This window comes from Perkinsus marinus (genome assembly GCF_000006405.1).
Source record: "Perkinsus marinus ATCC 50983 genomic scaffold scf_1104296943930, whole genome shotgun sequence".
NCBI lineage: Eukaryota > Perkinsozoa > Perkinsida > Perkinsidae > Perkinsus > Perkinsus marinus.
In genome coordinates, this window is record NW_003211646.1 from 15,615 (window position 1) to 34,416 (window position 18,802).

General features: G+C 52.5%; 8 protein-coding genes across 8 annotated transcripts; 5 read left to right on the forward strand and 3 right to left on the reverse strand.

Annotated features, from left to right (window-relative positions):
* Positions 1-594: 594 nt before the first annotated feature.
* Pmar_PMAR018010 (Sodium/potassium/calcium exchanger 4 precursor, putative) lies at positions 595-2,139 on the forward strand (the record flags this gene model as incomplete). Its single annotated transcript, XM_002780917.1, has 1 exon — positions 595-2,139. One exon carries the CDS (start codon positions 595-597, stop codon positions 2,137-2,139), a length of 1,545 nt encoding a protein of 514 aa, XP_002780963.1.
* A 2,015-nt stretch (positions 2,140-4,154) lies between these two features.
* Pmar_PMAR018011 (hypothetical protein) lies at positions 4,155-5,765 on the reverse strand (the record flags this gene model as incomplete). Its single annotated transcript, XM_002780918.1, has 8 exons — positions 4,155-4,404; positions 4,480-4,569; positions 4,618-4,733; positions 4,786-4,904; positions 4,945-5,085; positions 5,131-5,212; positions 5,445-5,647; positions 5,690-5,765. 8 exons carry the CDS (start codon positions 5,763-5,765, stop codon positions 4,155-4,157), a joined length of 1,077 nt encoding a protein of 358 aa, XP_002780964.1.
* A 1,809-nt stretch (positions 5,766-7,574) lies between these two features.
* Positions 7,575-7,772, forward strand: Pmar_PMAR018012 (hypothetical protein; the record flags this gene model as incomplete). Its single annotated transcript, XM_002780919.1, has 1 exon — positions 7,575-7,772. One exon carries the CDS (start codon positions 7,575-7,577, stop codon positions 7,770-7,772), a length of 198 nt encoding a protein of 65 aa, XP_002780965.1.
* Positions 7,773-9,489: 1,717 nt separating this feature from the next.
* Pmar_PMAR018013 (40S ribosomal protein S28, putative) lies at positions 9,490-10,044 on the reverse strand. Its single transcript, XM_002780920.1, has 2 exons — positions 9,938-10,044; positions 9,490-9,715 (listed from the first exon to the last, which is right to left on the reverse strand). The coding sequence occupies exons 1-2, from the start codon at positions 10,013-10,015 to the stop codon at positions 9,578-9,580; spliced, it is 216 nt and encodes a 71-aa protein (XP_002780966.1). The 5' UTR covers positions 10,016-10,044; the 3' UTR covers positions 9,490-9,577.
* Positions 10,045-10,517: 473 nt separating this feature from the next.
* On the forward strand, positions 10,518-11,675 carry Pmar_PMAR018014 (ARM repeats containing protein, putative; the record flags this gene model as incomplete). The annotated part of the gene is made up of 8 exons (XM_002780921.1): positions 10,518-10,612; positions 10,662-10,801; positions 10,851-10,959; positions 11,003-11,099; positions 11,146-11,249; positions 11,297-11,373; positions 11,418-11,516; positions 11,563-11,675. 8 exons carry the CDS (start codon positions 10,518-10,520, stop codon positions 11,673-11,675), a joined length of 834 nt encoding a protein of 277 aa, XP_002780967.1.
* Positions 11,676-11,911: 236 nt separating this feature from the next.
* Positions 11,912-12,758, forward strand: Pmar_PMAR018015 (hypothetical protein; the record flags this gene model as incomplete). The annotated part of the gene is made up of 5 exons (XM_002780922.1): positions 11,912-11,970; positions 12,163-12,277; positions 12,320-12,479; positions 12,525-12,648; positions 12,716-12,758. The coding sequence occupies 5 exons, from the start codon at positions 11,912-11,914 to the stop codon at positions 12,756-12,758; spliced, it is 501 nt and encodes a 166-aa protein (XP_002780968.1).
* A 280-nt stretch (positions 12,759-13,038) lies between these two features.
* On the reverse strand, positions 13,039-15,465 carry Pmar_PMAR018016 (heterogeneous nuclear ribonucleoprotein, putative; the record flags this gene model as incomplete). The annotated part of the gene is made up of 16 exons (XM_002780923.1): positions 13,039-13,113; positions 13,157-13,239; positions 13,283-13,423; positions 13,469-13,630; positions 13,674-13,717; positions 13,763-14,010; positions 14,060-14,162; positions 14,209-14,313; positions 14,361-14,424; positions 14,467-14,545; positions 14,589-14,696; positions 14,746-14,926; positions 14,967-15,019; positions 15,064-15,138; positions 15,186-15,314; positions 15,361-15,465. 16 exons carry the CDS (start codon positions 15,463-15,465, stop codon positions 13,039-13,041), a joined length of 1,755 nt encoding a protein of 584 aa, XP_002780969.1.
* A 612-nt stretch (positions 15,466-16,077) lies between these two features.
* On the forward strand, positions 16,078-18,619 carry Pmar_PMAR018017 (26S proteosome regulatory subunit, putative; the record flags this gene model as incomplete). The annotated part of the gene is made up of 15 exons (XM_002780924.1): positions 16,078-16,216; positions 16,260-16,414; positions 16,460-16,524; positions 16,568-16,669; positions 16,716-16,782; positions 16,837-16,923; positions 16,968-17,052; positions 17,099-17,290; positions 17,336-17,485; positions 17,542-17,642; positions 17,685-17,796; positions 17,843-17,946; positions 17,992-18,132; positions 18,177-18,294; positions 18,343-18,619. The coding sequence occupies 15 exons, from the start codon at positions 16,078-16,080 to the stop codon at positions 18,477-18,479; spliced, it is 1,755 nt and encodes a 584-aa protein (XP_002780970.1). The 3' UTR covers positions 18,480-18,619.
* Positions 18,620-18,802: the final 183 nt, after the last annotated feature.

The following is an 18,802-nucleotide window of genomic DNA, read 5'->3' on the forward strand; positions in this document are numbered from 1 at the left end:
CAGTTAGAACGTATCGGCAGACTCGCTATTGGGGCTCCATAGAGTGGTCAGGCTCTGCAGTCTCCCTCAGAGACCTCATCCGCGCTGTACCAAAATCTTGCGAGTGCGTTCCTGCGCCGATATAGCATAGGGCACGATAGGCCTTTACACTAGTCTTCGAATGTTGGTACGATGCCAGCGGTAGGGCCACACTTATTTTGGCTGATCGCATAGTAAAGCTTTAGCCCACTGGGCAGTCGTAGCTGCAAGCGTCAGTGTAGGGGCCAGCAGTCTCGGGGTGGGGTCGCCTACTTTACGTAAGCTCGTCATCGTCCTCAGGGTTCCTTACTGGTATTGCTCCCCTTTCTGCAATAGCATCACCGTGTTATGATCCTGTAAGTGACCATCAGCCTACCATCAAATACTCTGCTCTTTAGATACACGCTAGCTCTCCCCGGGACCATAGTCCTGGTGGGAGCACCATTCGTCTTAGCCCAACAGTCCATCTCCGACCCTTCCACTTCTTCAGAGGTGTTGGTCCGGCGGCTCAGTGGGGTCGAGGATGAGGCCTCTGTACTGGGCATGATATTTGGTGACTGTTCCTGTAGCGGTGTTATGGTATGCGATACGGACTCCCCGGGCACGTCCATCATAGCTGCTCCTCTCGACCTAATCGTTTCCATTTTACTCCTTTTGTACACATTCAAAGCCCTGGGCTCGATGTGTGACGACTACTTCGTCATCGCCTTGGAGGCCATCTCGGTGGCCCTCAATCTCTCACCGGACGTGGCCGGGGCGACCTTCATGGCTGCGGGCTCGTCAGCGCCCGAGCTCTTCACTTCAGTGGTGGCCACTTTCCTCATTGTGAACGAAGGTGGCGTGGGTACGATCATAGGCTCGGCGATCTTCAACATCCTCGTAATCATTGGTGCAACTTGCCTCTTTGCCGGGCAGTCCTTAGAACTAAACTGGTATCCGCTAACACGGGACACCATCTTCTACGTTGTGGCCATACTAGAGATGTCCCTTGCACTACTGGATGAGGAAGTGGTCCTTTGGGAGGCTCTACTCCTTATAGGCTCATATGTGGCCTACTGCGTGTTCATGAAGTTCAATGGGGTCATTGCAGCCAAGTTGGGTGGGCAGGCTGCCCAAGAAATAGCAGAGGTCACGGCTGCTGTCGACTGCGGTGAAAATGGCACCAACAACGATGACAAATCCAACGACATTTCCCTCGTGGAAAGTCCTGTACCGTTTGATGGTGGTACTGGTGGACTAGATTCCATACCACTTGGTCAGTTGCCCAATCAGATGGAAGAGGGCTGTGACCACCGACGTAACCGTACCTCGGTATCTAGTGTACCCAGCTCGAGACGGCACTCACATCGCGATTCGGTCTACCATCCTCCTTCCAGACGAGTATCGTATCAATTCGGTGTCAACAAATTCCGAGTTAAAAGCCGTACTGTGGAGATCTACCACCATTCGCACGGTGTGCCCAGTCAGGACCCGGCGGAAGGTGTCCGAGGGTCACCATCGCCCATCGTCCCTTTAGGGCCGGCTCAGGGCGTTATCGCATTGACGAAGGTAGATGATCACGTAGATGAACTCAAGGGTTGGAGGAGATGGGCCCGAGACCCTCTATTGATATTTTGGGAATACACAATGCCTGACCCTTCTCATTACTGGATCCTCTTTGGCCTGTCTATATTGTGGATAGGAGCCCTGACATACCTCATGGTCGATGCATGCAACAGGATGGGTTGCCTTCTCAACCTACCGTCTTTGGTCATGGGCCTTGTCTTTTTGGCTGCTGGCACTAGTGTGCCCGATGCACTAGGCTCGATAGCAGTAGCTAGGCAAGGGGAAGGCGATATGGCTGTGTCTAATGCGGTCGGGTCTAACGTGTTTGATATCATGCTTGGCTTGGGTGTACCGTGGACGTTGAAGTTAGCAATGGGAAAGCATGTACTCTTCCCCAACGCGAGAGACACTCTACCACAGTACATATTAATCTTGGCATTGGTCCTGTTCCTATTCCTAGCCACTGTAATACTAAACAGGTGGGTATTGAATAAACAAATGGGCGCCTCTTTAATTGTTATGTATGGTGGTTATGTTGTTTACGCGCTTATTCGAGGTGGGTCCGAGGAGGCTTGACAGAATCTACGAGATTGCCTGACATCGTGGTCGCGGCATTATCATCAGCATCATTTTGCCATGTTCATGTGTGTTGTCCTATGCCAACTCGTTGTGTTCATAGTGTCGTCAGTGAAAAACAGTGGCGCTTCTGAAGGGTCCTACTGCATCAGCCGACAACGGTTCACATTTAGCATTGGTGGAATACTCCCTTGCTATTCTACTCAGCCGTTCAGAAAAGGTCCATCCAAAGACAGACCGCCTGATATCGATGGACTGCCTCAGGGGCTGTGAGGTGATGCAACTCCTGCTTGACCACGACGCTGATTATGCCCCCCCTAGTCTTCGAGTGGAGCGGTTTAACTGTGACAACGGTGTGGATATTAACTCTGTAGATTCCTATACCCAGCAACTGCCCGCGCTACTGGACGGACACCCTTTCTCCAATGGTCACCAACTTGAGCATTTGCATGGCCAAGTTGGGGCACGGTTGAACCAGAAACGTCGTACTGTTCGAGGGCTCGTTTACATGATATGTGGGGCCTCGGCAACGACGAGTACCTCTTTCGAGATAGTACTCGGGCAGTCCATTAGCCTCTGTTGCTGATGGCAGGAGGGATATTCAGTATCAATCTCGAGTGGAGCATAATCGAATAGTGACATGCTTGAGTTCTCTAAGCCAAATTCCGATCACTACGTTCTCTCGAATGAAGTATTATAAGGCTATGGCGACGACATTGAGGTATTTGTACTTCCCTTGGGAGCTACCTCCCCTGCTATTCACACAACGAACAGTATTGCAAAAACAACAAGGCATAGCATGGATATGGATTTCACACCATGGATGGCTTCTTCATTCCCGCGTTGTAGCCAGGCGTGCTCGGCCGAGTACCTACCAGGATACCAGGAGTGGGGTTCATAGAGAGCACACATTACTGCTAGGGGCGCCTCTTGAAGACGAGATTGGGTACGATGTCACACTGAGGAGTTATGAAAATCAGTAGATTATCCTGGCCATGCTGCCTTGCCTTGCAGCTGTATAGGGCTGTTGGGAGGACCCTGCAGCCCTCGCACTGTGGGTGCCGTAGGCCTCGGAGGGCTCCTCCTCGCTGATAACGGGTATTACTGGTACTTGAGGGGCCTTGGCCCCTAGCTTGACAGACAGGATGCTGTGGAGGTCTGATGTAGGGTGGCTGGGTGGAAAGGGAACTCTGTTACACTCACCATGGTCAAGGTGTTCCAACCTGTGCTGCAGCAACTGATACTGTTGCTGGTAGTAGAATAATGGAGTATATCCGTACTGGTCACGTACGTGGACGTCGGCCTTGGCATCCACTAATCTGAAGTAGAGGGCGGAGGACACCATCCTCCCGGGTGCCCATCATACAGGTCTACAGCCTCAATGAGCTGCCTATATCGCACCATATATGCCGCATAGGCGAAGGCCTGAGTGTGCACTCCAACCAGCCCGATGGTGGTGCCCCTCCTCACCCCTTGGAGACGTGGTAGAGTTACTATCGGCGATACTGGGGCTTTCTCCTCCCTGTCTTCCTCCCCCTCGTTGACCTCATCTAAGACCTCAGCCTGTGGTTTCTGACATACTCCATGATCAGCTCCTGCCAGCATCCCCAATGTACCTCCCTGGATGGTAGCTCTACCCCGCACAGGAAATGAAGGGCCGTCTGCTGCTTCTCTGGAGTGCTTCGGGAGACCACCTCGCCATCCTTAGTGACGATATGAGCAAGCAATGATAGCAGCTCCCGTCGGTGTTCAGCTACCACAAACCCCGATGCTCAGGGGCGTCAACCGCTCCCACTCACAATGTACGGCATTATGAATCAAGTTACAACAGCACATGAGAAGCGTGAGGTCCTTAGGGATGTCTATTGGTCGAAGGAGGTCCACAGCTCCCATCCTATCGAGGAAGTGACCAACGTAAGTCCCAGCAACACCAGCCCTTACCGTATCGCCATCTCCCCAATGGCAGTACTTTGCTGGGGACGCTTATCGCCCGAAAGGCGCTCAACATCTCGAACCTACGAGGTTGGCTTCTCAGAAGACCCCCCATAACGACCAGTGCGACCCACTGCATCAACATGGTCATCCTGAGCCGCCCAACGGAGAGCATGCAGGCTGTTGCCGTCCGTGAGGGCCTGGTCGGACAAGAGCGCTTGGGGCTTCGAGTGCTCAGTGAGATGGGCTGAGATGACCCTTGTATTGCCTTCAACGACCCCAGACCCGCCGGCCTTACTCAGCATGCCCTTCCACCCCATCGCCACTGAATACCTATAAGTTACAATACGAATTCGACTTAGTTGCGGCCGACGCCGACGAAGAGGAGGAGGAGGAAGCCGACCCTACCAGGCTGCTGATCGCCCCAATGCATCGGCAGCGCTTATTGCATCGGCACGGTCTCCCTGACCATCCACCAGGACCTTCACTGCAGCTACTCTGAAGTAGGAGTGGTACCACGACTCAATAGAGGGAACATATCCCCACCTGCCTAGGGCTGATGCCATGACCAGTGGGGTCTGTCTACGACCAGCTGTAGTCTTGTCATTGAGGACCTCGCGGTAGCCCGACTCAATGGCCTTCTTCACCAAGTATTTCAACACCTATAACACCACAACAGTTAAGGAGGAAGGGCACGGCCCCAGGAGCCGCCACCTCAATGTGGTTGTATTGGACGGCTATATGGAGACAGTTGCCTCCCGAGGCAGCAGGGGGTGGTGGCCGGTACAGCAACCTTATAAGCTCCTCCCTCTCTTGGGCCTTGGCGCTCACATCTGCTGATAAGTACACTTCTGGACCTTCACCCATCCTCACTGGCCTTTTTCGCATCCCCTTTCCCCTTCTTTCCATCATCCTTCCCTTTCTTAGCCGTCTCCTTCGCCTTTGCCTTTGCCTTCCCCTTTGCCTTGGCCTTGGGCAGCACCTTCTCCGGTTGGCCCCCCAATGGACTTGTCCCTGATAACATCATCGCTTGACCTCTCTTCACATCGCCGCTACTACCATCGTCCTTCAGAGACGCATCGCCTCCCAAGTGCTCCATCATCAGCTTCACCAAAGGTAAGTTGCCATTGCGGACCGCAACCTACGGGCCCATTTCACAGGATTCTAAGATCGAGCGTTGGTCGGGTAGGGGTGACTTCAGGGTGAAAGAGCATGGTGGTCTACTAAATCGTCGGCTTCTACCACTATGAAGTGTTCTCGATGGTAAGTTACCAACTATCGCTGATGAGGCAGCATCTCTGAGGGCTACTCCAAGGGATGCCAAGAAGATCAAAGCGGTACGCCCTACCCAAAAGTTGATAGAGTCATCATACCTGTAGGAGGGTCCACCGTCGCAAGGCCTCGGTCCGCAAGTTCACCGAAATGTCGTGATCTCGGCACAACTCCTCCACCTCGGTGGTCAGCGCCCTACTCAGACCATCACCATCATCGTCGTCTCCCCCTTGAACCGGCGCAGCGATGACTAGTTGCCTCACTCGAACCTCCGCAGCTTCCCTCACGACCGCTCGCTGTGCAGCTGAGCAAGGTCCTACCTATCCTACTGTGGCGCATGACCTACTCGTGGGAGCCCATGATTTCTTGCTAGGCCCTTTGCCCTTCTTCCCTTTCTTCTTTCCAGCTGCCTTTTTGCCCATATTTAACCGAACCAATACCACCCATATTATCCCTCCCCCCTGAGGGCTAATACTAAAACAAAACTACGATCAATTAAGAATAAAATTCCTAACCTCGACAGAACAGCTATTGTTGATCCGTCAACTGCATGACTTACGCCCCTCGGCGGTGGTGGATCGGTGCCTCACCGCGTTCGCCAATACCAGCTACCTCCCAGGAAGCCCTCCTGCTTTATCATCCACCGTATAGTGCCTCTATCACGGATATAATCGTGCTCAATAGCAATGGATCCCGGGGGTCCGCAGTCACCGAGATGTACGTGACACTAGTGGCGTGTCCTCCCTGCTGCATCCCAACCAACCACAATATTAAGCGACTATAACGTGAAAGCTGGCAAGGGTGCTCATGTAGGTTTTAAGGAGGTAGACTGCCGACGAGCTTGGGCTTGGTGAAAAACTGCCTCTTCCAGCCGCTTCAGCGCATCCTGAGATGAGAGAGCCATGCCGTGTATAGTGCAGCGATCTCCTTCTCACCAGCTTCTGTTGGAGGCCCTCAGCACCTAGTCGACCTCGTACCGTTGCCCCCTTCTCGAGCACTTTCCGCACCAGTACCTCATTGTAATAGGGCCGCACCCCTCCCTGTGGGGCTGTAGTTGCGGCTGGTCGAGCCAGGCTTCCCATCGCCACATCGCTCCTATGGCCTTGTACAGAGGGTTGTTGCTGAGGCAGTACTCGTTCCACAGCATGGTTGCCGCTTCTGGCCATGGTATTGTCCAGTCGATCCGCCCAGGGTACCCGGCTGGCGTCCACCATACTAGGCGATGGTCGTGTCACCACTGCAGGCCCTCGACGAGGCGATGCTGGTACGAAGACCGGCCCTTCGTACCTACAGACTGGGTGTACACATAACCTCCTACTATTGGAGATACTCACAGCTCCACAATGCCTCCAGACTGTCCTTGAGGCTGCTGTCCACTTGTGTTCGGATCCGGCTGCTTGCCAGTAGAGGGCCTGCGCCAGAACATGACCACCGAGTAGGTGCACCACCGTCTCCTCACCTCACTGGACTGCGAATAGGTGTCGCTCTCATGGACGGTGGTCGGTCTCGATAGGCAGTCTCCTCAGAGATTCCAACAGGCCCTTGCCGCCCTGTAGATGCTCGACGGAGCTGTTCGATAACCTGGCGAAGGCCCTGCTCCTTCTGGGCATGCTTCCGTGCGAGGTCCTGGGTGACCCTCTTCATCTGACACATCCAGCCTGCTAGGCTTCGGTGGCCCCCTCCCTACCTCCTCGAGCAAACACTGTCGAGTCCAGGCAGCCCACACTCTACCCAAGTGCCCTCGAGCAGTTGCCTCCACCCATTTGGACCCTAGCCGGTTCATCCTGTCGGAAACTGAATGGCACACCGGGGATGTTTCTTGGAACCCGTAGTAGCATCCTCACCACTGGCTCTGTAGGAGCAATAGGCGTCTACTAGAACTACATACGACTGCTCCACCTCGTCATGCACCTCATCTGTCTGGACGGTCCGATCCACTCGACACTCTCGCAGCAAGTGACTGCTCTCAACAGCTTCACCGTTCGGCGCGCAGCTTCTGGGCCTGGTAGCATCCTGGGAGCCGCTCGAATGCTGAAAAAGATGGGCGATCGAAGTCCGGTGAGTTGCATACCGAGACATTGGCAGGACTTAGTCCCCTTACCCTTCCACGATGATATCTCGGAGGCCTCCTTGATACACGCGAGGAACTCTTAGTGCAATCGTCTTCACTGCGCCACACCGAGCTTGAAGAGGTAAGCGTAGGGCTTCCGTCCTCCGTCGGCGCATTGGCCATGACTACCGCATCCCTACACGGAGGAGGCTCAGTGCCAACCCCTGTTGACGTCTTCACTGGCCCTCTAGTCCGGAGGTGCCTCAACCGTAACTTCGCTGCTTCCCACGAGGAACCCAAGCATCTCTTGCAGGGTCGGCCCGTCCTTGGTACTCCTTCGGGAGCCTTCAATATGGAGATAGACGGTATAAGGCGGTAGAGTCGTTTGGGCAAGCTGCGTGGCAGGCAGACGAAGCCCCGGCTCGGGCCATGAGGCTTATCACTGGCCATTGTAAATTTACCTACTGCGCGAGAGCTGGGGATCGATTCAATTCACAACACTGCACTGAGGAGGGACGGCACGGAGAACAGCGAGTGACTAAAGCATGGAAGGTTCATGATACCTTAGAAATCGACAGGGGCCTTCCTTCCGAGCGGCCGAGGTGGAGCCCACATCAGTCCTTCCGAGCTCTGTCTGAGATCACCGATGTCCCCGAGTCGATCGAGGTCCGCTACCTGTGACGCCGCTACTCACCACTGACAGTTTCCATGGAATCAAACTGCGCTGATGATCGATTACAATGGCGCGCGCGATGCAATTTCCGATGAAAGAAGTACGGGTCATTGGGAGGAGGAAGTGTATACCATAAATGTGTTACATCCTTGGGAAACATCCTTAGTCCTCCTATCGAGGTGAACCTGGGAGAATCCTCGGGACTAGGCGTATTTCCAATTCATAAAATACTCAACAACAGAGGCATGACGACCGATGATACGTGGGAATATATCGAGTAATGTTGAGTATCTGTTTACACTGGGTGGATCCAATATTGTCATCACCGACTATCACTAGCGTCTACTCTAGCTATTCATTCACCCAATTTATTCGATAGATTTTATAAGTTAACCTTTCCCTGAGCTGGTTTTGTTTGTTATCAATCCCTGAAGCTCAGGGACACTCCACCACGGTCTCCTGTGCCCCACAGTAGGGGAGGACCGCCACGATCACGGACGAGGATAGAACAGTGGCAACCAGAAACTGGAAATATGGGAATAGAGACGTGGTTCTCCGGGGCATGCTGTGGCCTGTACAGCACAGATCTCTCGCAGAGGCACTTGAGTTTTTCATCTCCCCGACGCGAGGACTCAGCACGCCGGACCTTCTTATGGAACCTTGAAGCTGGCGATGGGTTTCTCTTAGAGAAATTCTCTATCGCTATGATTTCTTGGTAATTTGCGTGGCGGCCCTAGCGCATGTAAGGCCAGACCGCGACCAATGAGCCAATAAGAAGGGAATAGAGCATCCAACTGAAAATAGTCAGTACCAAGACCAAACCATGTACTAAAGGGACGAGACCATCGTTAAGCTATTATTCAGCGTGCTATCCACAATAGATATAGCAGCTAGAATTCTCAGGTAGATTTGGTCTCAGTCCTCCACTCATCCTTATGGTTCATGCTTATAACCAATGCACCGCCAGAATGGGTAGAGGATTCTCGGGGACAGCATTCTTATCCATACTAAATCGTTTTAGGTCATCCAGCGGAAATCGACGTCGAGTTTTCATGTTTGGAAGTATGTATGTGCTCTTATCGTAGACGTGATGCCACTTGTCGAAGATCCTATAAAGCGACAAGCCCGTTCAAAGCTGATGGACAGGGATAAGCAGATGAGGAGCGTGGAGTTCTAGGAAGTGTGGTATTGACTCGGCCATGCTGGGGAGGCCTATATCTTCCAACGAGATCATCTTACCACCTCTTCCCTATCGAGAAAGATGTTTCCATGCTTACCACCCACGTTTTTCCATTGCAACTATACTGATAGCTGTCGACTATGATTTTGAGTTTATTGAGTATCACTACTGAAAAAACCGAGACCAAAGGTGAAGTGAATCTACTTCCCCCTCATTAGATAGGAACAACACAACAAGAGAGACTTCTCGTTCAACCGAGAGTGATCAATCTTCCGTACCCATCCAGTGGAGGCAGTAGTAGCAGCCTATTCTCAATGGTTGTGACCGAAACTTATCGAAGTCTGCGGGCCTCACGCTCTGTTTCGAGCAAAGAAAGGATATCACCCTGACGGACGGGGCCCTTGACGTTACGGACAAGGGAACGGCCAGCGAGCTCGGGGGCAGTCTCGACCATGAACTGAACGCGCACCTACAACAAACAGCAATGACTACCATCACATAGGCAGAGTAGGAGGACAGATAAGAGGATCAGGACTATTTGGTCAGTAAATAAGACTAATAAATGGTATGCTCTCTGCATTGTCGGAGCTCAGATAGGGGCGAAATATTATTCATCATTCACAATAGTCTCTCAGTACTAACCCTTCTCCAACGTGACTACTAACGAGCCACGAGTCATAACGAGCACTACCTGAGTGACGCCACCACGAGAGCCGGTACGTCCGATAACCTTCTCGACCTTAGCAAGCTTGGGTTGATTGGAATCCATGATGGATAGACGTGGAAGCACTCTAGAAGAAGAGAACGATCGATAGGAATACAGCGACCCCCTCATGTCAATAGCGCGCGCCATTCTGATCGATTTTAGCTATGGTGAATATTGCGATGGAATCGCGCTCATGATAATCCAGACTGAATGAATTGCACATGATGATATATTTACCCAATACAACTGAGCTCCAACATGCGGAGTAGGTTTTTATATTAGTCTTTCGTACTGATGCTATATAACTTGGCCAGGAACGAGCCATTAACCTCACAGAAATTCTGTTAAGAACATCGTTGGAAACGACAAGGTGCCGCAAGTATGTCATTGTTGGCAGTACCATCCTCGCTCTCGACGGGATGCTGGGATGTCCATAATGCTGTTGTTACTCCCTAATATCTGCCTGTCATCTTCTCACCTACTTCTAGACCTATTAATGAGTCCATTAGTTGGGCTCCTGCTGATTGTTCTGCACTAGTAGTAGTTTTCACGCCCCTATACATGAATGGGCAACAATTGTTGCTTCGATCGTGAATACACACGGTATAGAGCCAAGAGCCTTCTCGAGGAGTACGGTCTGGGGTCCACTGACTACCACACGTAATGTCGACACATGGAATATCGCGCCGCCAACTCGTCAGTGCATTAGGTTTGTAGTAGCTAGTCATAACCACGACTACGAAAGGCTGGTCGAGCTGCTCAGCTCCCTCGAGCCGTACAGTATGCCTGAGAACTCTGATGCTCATCACGCTTGGGCGGACAATCCTCGCAGCATTGGTGTGATAGCTGGTAGCAAGCAAAGGGCATAGTCCAGGACCCAGCCATACCGCTCTATCAGGGACCAGACTGGCCATTGCGGCCTACTCTGAGGGAGAGGACGTAGCACGAGAGGCCAAGGATAGGGTTCGACTAGCTGGAGGGATTGCTTCGTTGGTCGACTTCGTTAGGTGAGGTCAGGGTGTTGTAATGAGGGTGATGGTAACGCTTCAGGTCACCCGAATCCACGAAGGACCGTGTTGACTGCGGTTTGGTTGCATTGAGCTACTTGGCAATCGACTGTCCGCCAAATTGCCAGGAGATGTACCAAGTAAGAGTAACATCGAGAGGTTCCCTTCCAGAAGATGTTCCTCCAGCACGGCCTCTTCCCTCTACTATTCCCTTTCATGGACAGCCCAGTGGAGGGAGTCCGTTCAACAGCCTTCAGCCTAGCCTCCAATATCTATCGTCTCTCACCTCGGTAGGAAACGCTAGTGGGAACATTTTCATCGAGTATGTTCGCTTTAGGTATCGTTACGAGTTTGTTGAGCGTGGAGGTGTGCCTTTGATAATTCGTCATATTCGAGGGACTGCCGACAGCATTGGTGAGCCCGGCACTGTTGCCCGAGATTGCACTCTAGTTCCTTAGACTCTGACTGGGACGCTGTTGAGGCCCTACAGGACTTGGTAACGGCAGATTCGGGCAAGATCGACGAGAAGATAGCTATGGCAATCGTGCAGGAGAGAGGTGAGGATGACCCTTGAGGCGATGAGAGAATCTGTCACGCGCTCAGGCGCCCTAAGGCGAATCCAGACATTGAAAAAGTCGCCGGAGAAGGATTTGAGCCAGGCTGCTAGTCGCTTAGAGGCGTCCCTTGTCCCCTCAGAAAAGCGTCTATCATCATGAGGAATCCGTTCATGCGCTTGTGCGTTGTTATCATCACTATAACACGATGGGGTTGTGCTGGTCAATCAAGCGAGTACCGTCTTTCCACAGAGTCGCACATTATGCCCACAAGGAAGAGAGAAAAACATCGTTCGAGGAAACGACGAAGGGAGAGTGTGAAAGAATCAGAGACACTTATCAAACTGGACAAGTATAGTGACTTTATCACTCAATCGGATTGCCGAGTATTAAACCCAATGGCATCAGATATCACTTCTTCAGCGAAGCCTCTATCCGTGACATTGCGAGGAACAGAGTGGGCGGCGACTCAGTAATGCTAGTAGAAGTAGTGATGGTCACGAGGCTCTGTCATCGTTATTAGGGAAGCCAGACTACTTTCTCTCAAGCCACTGGGACTCCTGCAAGCCGTGCCCTCGAATCACCATCATCAAAATTGTAAACATCAGATCTCAGTCGAATAAAACATTCTCTATCTGAGCCTTCTCAGGCAAGGTCTGGTCGGTGACGGCACCTGTTATGAACACAGCTTCCCTCGATACGACAAGGCATACCTCGGTCTCAATAGCGAGACGCCACTGGTGTTCACGGAAGCTGGGCAAAAGGTCAGCAGTCTACACTTGTCTATGTGAAATATGATGACTTAGGGCCTCCGCGCGCCATGGGACTCGTGTACTAAGGACCAACCCATGGTCCATCCTCTGAACACGAGTCGACTCCGTGCCGACTACCCCCGAAGCTTCGCAGCCATGAACGGCCTGCAACCCTATGGGAACACGAAGGCACGGCTCTTCCCCGATGATGGAGGTAGCATGCTTCGCTCCGCTGTCACATTCATAGTAATTGATTCAGATCCGATCAACCCTCGACTACTCCCACACGCCCTAACAGTTGTGGAAATGCTCAGTCCTGAATGTGCCAAGCAGCTAGCCCCAAAGCTCAGAGCCTCTCAAGAAAGGCTCTCGGGACAGTCCAGGTGTGTTCAGCGGTTTGAAAAGACTATGGAAAATCGAGATAGGATTTCGTTTCTCTTCTTATCTTAGGAACCTTGGACCCGCTGGTCAAGTTAAAGCTGTCATATCATAGCCATTTATCACTCACTGTGCCCAACCCGACTCCTCCTGTTGTGTTTGCATATATGGAAACCATCATTAGGCTATATGTGGTGGGAGAATACGTTATAGCCGAATCGGCCAGTACTAGAGGAAATAACATGATTGCGCAAAATGAGAAAGCACTATAATAGTCTGCGAGGAATTTTTATGCTCGCAGACACGAACTCGGGGTAATAATAGTTGATAGAAATATCGGCACATGTAGTAGTAGTGGGCAGGGTTCTAAGTGGTAACAACTTCAAAGGCGCTGCTTATCGGGAGGCTGATGATGGTCCCGACTGACTGCGGACGAGTGAGCTTAGATACTCACGTGTGGTGACGCCGCCCTAACAAACATCCATTGTGAATTACAGTGATGTCTTCTCTCACTGATGACATATAGCTTGTAGCTGTTGGTGCCTCCCCTTGGGAGAAACCAAACTCATTGTGTAGTCGTGGAGAAGTAAACATATCTGGAAGCACCGAAATGACCGAGACCCCGAGGGCCAATCTTACGCAATGTAGGGGCTGCCGAGGGCGGGCCGCTAGCATAGACCCGAACCCCAATGTTGCGACCATCAACCCAATGCTCAGCCGTCAGGACCTCATCAGGCACGTCGTGGGCGTATGTGCAAAAACCAAAGCCACGGGATTGACCTGAGGCCTTCAATGCAAACAGCCCAACAGTGAATGTAGATTTACCCGTTTTTTTATCAGTAATCACTGCCGCCTCCGTCACTCGTCCCCACTGCTGGAAATGCTGCCGTATAGCCTCACTGGTGCTACCGACCGACAGCCCGCCGATGAAGATCTTGTTGCGTCGTATCATAGCCGCTCCTCCAGTCCTCGGGCTCCCAAGCGTATCTCCCAACCGTCCATCACACAACTACGATGTTCACTTACCTACCTTGCTGTGAATAAACCTTCGATGCGGGCGGCTGCAAAATACCCCTGGGGCAATAGCCATTACTCGAGCACGACCAATGAGGCGCTCACCCTCCTGTATGTTGTGGAGTCTGATGGACCACAAGCTTTTGATTGCTATTGTCGGTCGCTGACAAGGGACGAGGGAACTCCACTGGGTGGCCTGAGGCAGCATACGGTAGAGGCGGCATCGGAAAGGGTATGTACTGACCCCGAGCGAAAAGCATCGGCTTATACTCATTATGGGGCATCTCGTTGACTGGCGAATTACGGTAGTGGTCCACGTTAGCTTCCAGGCCTTGGACCCGAGCCCAGCACACCTGCCCAAACTCAATCCGTGACGAAGGCTTCATGATGATGAAGACCGACCTCGCAGACTTTGGTGGACTTGAATGCAGGCAGAGAGTAACCATTGAAGGAGTTAGTGAAGGCAACTGCCGACTCATGTGTGGTGAAGTTGATAAAAGCATACCTAGTACGACCGTGCAGGGGAAGAGGTCTGCAGATGGGTGAACTACCCGAGATTGCATCTGTTGCGAAAATCAATGGGTAAATAAAAAAAGTCATATGTGCCTTCGAAGCCTCGTCCATCGATGGAATTTAGAAGTATCTTCTGAGTGTATCTAACACAGTGTTGACCTCGGGATGCCCTCAAGCCCCAGGGGGTCACTTATTGGGGATGTTCCGTAGCATTACTGTGGTCTTGCCAGAATCACTGTTTTGGCTGCTACCACCTGATTCCATCATACAATACTACTAGATTAGGAGATGCCTACTGTTGTTCCTGGTAGGGGCAGAGTTAGCCCGGGAAGAGGGAGGACCATGGCCCCGAGGGATGTGTGGGGACACCTCGATCTAAAGAGAAAGTGCGGGGGTGCGGATAGTAATGGCAGGAGACCTGTTTGTCGAGGTCCAACAGGGTATAGTCCCGGCCTCTAGGGCCACCTTCTGATGATGATAATGAGCCCGAGACGGAGAGATCATCGTCGGAGTCGACACAGTAGTCCTGAGGAATTCCTAGGTAAAATGAGGTAGTGTTGACTCTAGAAAGGCACCTGTCCTCTTCCTCGTCGAGATCTGCTGCCCAAGCCGAATTGAACCCCTGTGAAGCCCTGATGAAGCTGTTGTGTCTGGAGAGTGGCCAGTAGCTGCATAGCAATGAGTTGATCTATCGTTGCCGAGGGTACGGGAGGGGCCTTGCCGAGGTGGGGACCAAGAGCTGACCCTTGGCCTGACCTGCCCAACAGAGGGTAGAAGGTGCTTGCTGGCTGATTACTTTGCTGAATGGTCTTCTATAGACAAGCTCCTCCGGTCTGGTGGGCTGATGACCTATAGTAAGGCCAAGATAACTCTCTATACCACACCTCGGCTACATCGTAGTCCTCCTCGGCATCACTATCATCCTCCTCTTCCTCATCGAAGCTTGTATGCGGCACTGTATCCAAGGCCTGACTTTAACTGTGTTAACGACCCCCTAATGGTCACCTTTGCTCACCCCTTTCGGAAGGGACCCCCGCAATAGCTCCTCCATATTGGGTACTACTGGCAGGGTCTTAGACCTCTGCCGCAAGCTCACTTCGGGAGCTGGACCACCGAATTCGAGAAAGGTGTTCTTCATGGTTGCCTGCGTGCGCCTATGACCCACTGCTACCCTCCCTCTGAGGACTTACCATCCCAGCGAGCCCCGTTGTCGAAGAGGGGGCGCCAGGGCGGCACTGATGATGAGGTAGGGGGAAGACGTCCTTGGAACTGTTACTACTGCTACTGCTGCTCATAGTAGCCTTGGAAAACCAAAAACTGCACTGCCCAGATCAAGCATTCCATGCCCAAGCCCCACAGCCCCTTTGACTGATGCCTAACGTTGGGCCATCGGCCTCCATACGAGAGTCGAGACCATCAGCGCATGATTAGGAAGGCCCTCCACTGGGGGGCAACACGGAACAGAGATGTCTAGACGGAAAATTTCGAAGCCAAAGACCCATACTGCGATCAGAGACTCCCCATAGGAGTGAAAGCTTGCAAAGGATCTCCCATAGGGCTCTTGGACGGTCCTACCTCGCAAGGTCCTTACTAGGAGTAATGCAACGGGCAGTCAAAAATATCGATCAGCATGGCGCGCGCGATTAACGTTCTGACCATAGAGGTGCCAACTGCATCAATGTCCAGCGAACTTGTTGGGGAATATCTCGGCAGTTAGGGCAGGCGGCGGGTGTAGGATGCTGGCGCTCTTTAGTGACAGGACCTGTGACCTCAACGCAAGGAAGTTGCTTCTGCTGTTTGCAATGTTAGTAAGCCTATGAGCACTCACAGGCTAATCAAAGCTAGTAGTTGTAGCTGCATCGGAGAGGCATTGGTCTACAATGGTGATGGTAGTTCAGTAGTAGCTAATGTTCTTCCCATCATCGTCCGGGAATAAGAAGCCCTCGGCTGCAGTGGCTGCTGCTGCCTCTAGCGGGTCTCCGAGCAGTGGCGATCCCACCACTGACGCCATCTCTGGGAAATTCGATCCGACCGCCTTAGAAAGAGGTAGGGTGCCGATTGGGATGATGCGACGAACGGTAAAGGGTAGGTGCCCAGGCCTTGAAGGAGCTGGACTCCTCCCCTAACGCCACCAAGGCCTTTGAGGTCATCAAGCTGCAGGAGCAGAGCAAACAGAAGGAGTTCCAAACTGAAATTGAACGGGCTCAGACACAACGAACCCAAATGGGCCTTCAAAGGGCTCAGGTAGTAGGACCATGGGCGAGAGGCTTTCTAGTTCGGCATACGTAGGTGGAGGCTGAGGAGAAGCGCAAGACCATTGCTGAGCAACAAGACCAGGAGCGGAGGACTCAACAGTAGGTTGGTTCATGGTGGCTCTGGAGGCGAGATGGTCGGCAGGTACAAGGCCCAGCTGGAGTCAGAACTCTACCAGAAGAAGCTCATCGATCAACAGAAGCAGAACGAAGACTGGCTGGCTCAGCAGCATCAACAATTTTTGAGGTAGTATAACAATCAACTTCGCTCCGCCATTTTCCCCTTGGAACAGGCAAGAAGAAATTCGTAAGAAGAACGACGTGGAGGTTGAGGAGTCCCGACGCAGAACGCTAATCGAGGTGACCATTGGTCGCTTTGCACAGTAGAGGACTTGGAGGCTTTCATGTGTTCAGCAAATGAAACTACAACGCGACAACGATGTGGCTCGAGCCCAGGCTGAGGCAGATGGACGTATCAAGCAGGAGCGCGAGAATGTCGATGTAGGACCACCACCGTCCAAGAGTGTGGCAGTGTAGGTCTCTAGGTCCACCTGCGATCGATGCGGGCCAAGGCAGCTGAGGAGCGCAAGACCAAGTTGGACACGATCAATGCCACGCTGGGCTCCCTTGGTAATGGATTGGACCGGGCATAGGGGAGAAGTGCCCTATGGGACAGGTTCGGGTTTCCGGGCCCTCCTCGATGATAAGACCAAGATGACGGCATTGGTCACTGGTCTTACCGCTGTGGCCCTGGGTATTTACACTGCTAAGGCCGGCACCAGAGTTGCTGGCAATCTCTTGGAGAAGAGGTTGGGCAAGCCCCCGCTGGTCCGTGAGACCAGTCGCAAGTCGTGGAGCAGAGCTCTTGGTAGTAGTATATAATACTACGGTTGTGGAGGATGTACATGCTCAGGTCTGGGCCGACCAGCTAGCACTAACATGTTGGAGAAGATAGTGCTGCAGGATGAGCTGGCCGAGCGTCTGCAGTGGACCACGAACTCAATCATCAACGCTAAGAAGAATGGCACTCCGTTCCGCCACCTTATGCTGTATGGTCCTCCGGGTAAGTCGTAGCAGCCGAGCTGGTGTTGTTATGGTAGTACGTATCTCCCTGATCAGGTACTGGTAAGACCCTCTTCGCTCGGACACTGGCCCTCCAGTCGGGTCTTGATTACGCTATAATGACGGGTGGTGATGTTGGTCCCTTGGGGAAGGACGCGGTAGGTTTGGTCCCAGCAGTTGCCATCATTTTATCATCTCAGGTCGATGAGATGAATCGCCTGTTCGCCTGGGCTAACTCCAGCAAGAAGGGCCTCATCCTGTTCATCGACGAGGCCGATGCCTTCCTGAGGCGTGGCCGAATGTCGAGTTCCAGTAGTACCATCCTCTCATCAAAAGTTCCTCCCACGTGGCCCTCTAGGTAACATGTCCGAGGACGCTCGTAATGTTCTGTCGGCCTTCCTGGCACACACTGGTACTGAAAACGACAAATTCATGGTGGTCCTCGCCACCAACGTCCGAGAGGTAATATTTTCGAAGCAGAGGGCCAGTCCCATCCCTTCCTATTAGGTCCTGGACCGAGCTGTCCTCGATCGTGTGGATGAGCAGTTTGAGTTCCCTCTTCCCGAATTCGAACAGCGTCGCCAAATGCTCGACCTCTTTATGGACGAGTACATCCGTCAGCCTACCAAGGCCGGCAAGGTTATCGAGGTAATCAGCGGACACAGCCTCTGGTGACGCTACTGTGACTCCAGGTTGACCCCGCCATTGACTCAGCCTATCTCGATGAGGTTGCCCGTAGGACCGAAGGCTTCTCTGGCAGACAGATGAGCAAGTTGGTCCTGGCCTACCAGGCATCAGTTTTCGGCTCGGGTGAGGGTTACACTACCATGTGAGGCAGTAGTACATTGTGGCGTTTAGGTGCTAATAAGCTTACCAAGGGCTTGGCTGATACCATCCTCAACTGGAAGCTGGCACACTATGAGGGGGATGTGGACACCATGCAACGGCACGAGGCTGAGGAGCTCAAGGCCAAGGCCCAGCAGATGGTTGAGTGACGAGCATGTTATTTATGAAGTACCACTACTACTACTGCTTTGACTGGGCCAGTAGCTGCAGGACCTATCACTGAAGGCGGCTCGATTTCGCCATCCATTCGTTTCGGTTTTCCTTCACATCATCAACGGTAGCATTTCCGGCATACTCGTTTCTGCTGTGAAGTGCTGTGGTTGCGTTACGAGTAAATGGGCTGTGCTAGAGGAGGAGGAGGTGGTGCAGGTTTGTATAGAGAAGTTGAATGGTCACGACAAGCGATTGCGGCATAGGTCGCTGAGAAAGCCAACGTATCGGCGGATCGAGCCAAGCAGCTACTGGAAATCTG

Bases quoted from the DNA above. Each gene is read 5' to 3' on its own strand.
- Pmar_PMAR018013 (XM_002780920.1), bottom strand. From the start codon at position 10,015: ATGGATTCCAATCAACCCAAGCTTGCTAAGGTCGAGAAGGTTATCGGA. The intron at 9,716-9,937 runs GTAGTGCTCGTT...TGTTTGTTGTAG, and splicing joins CTCGTGGTGGCGTCACTCAG to GTGCGCGTTCAGTTCATGGT.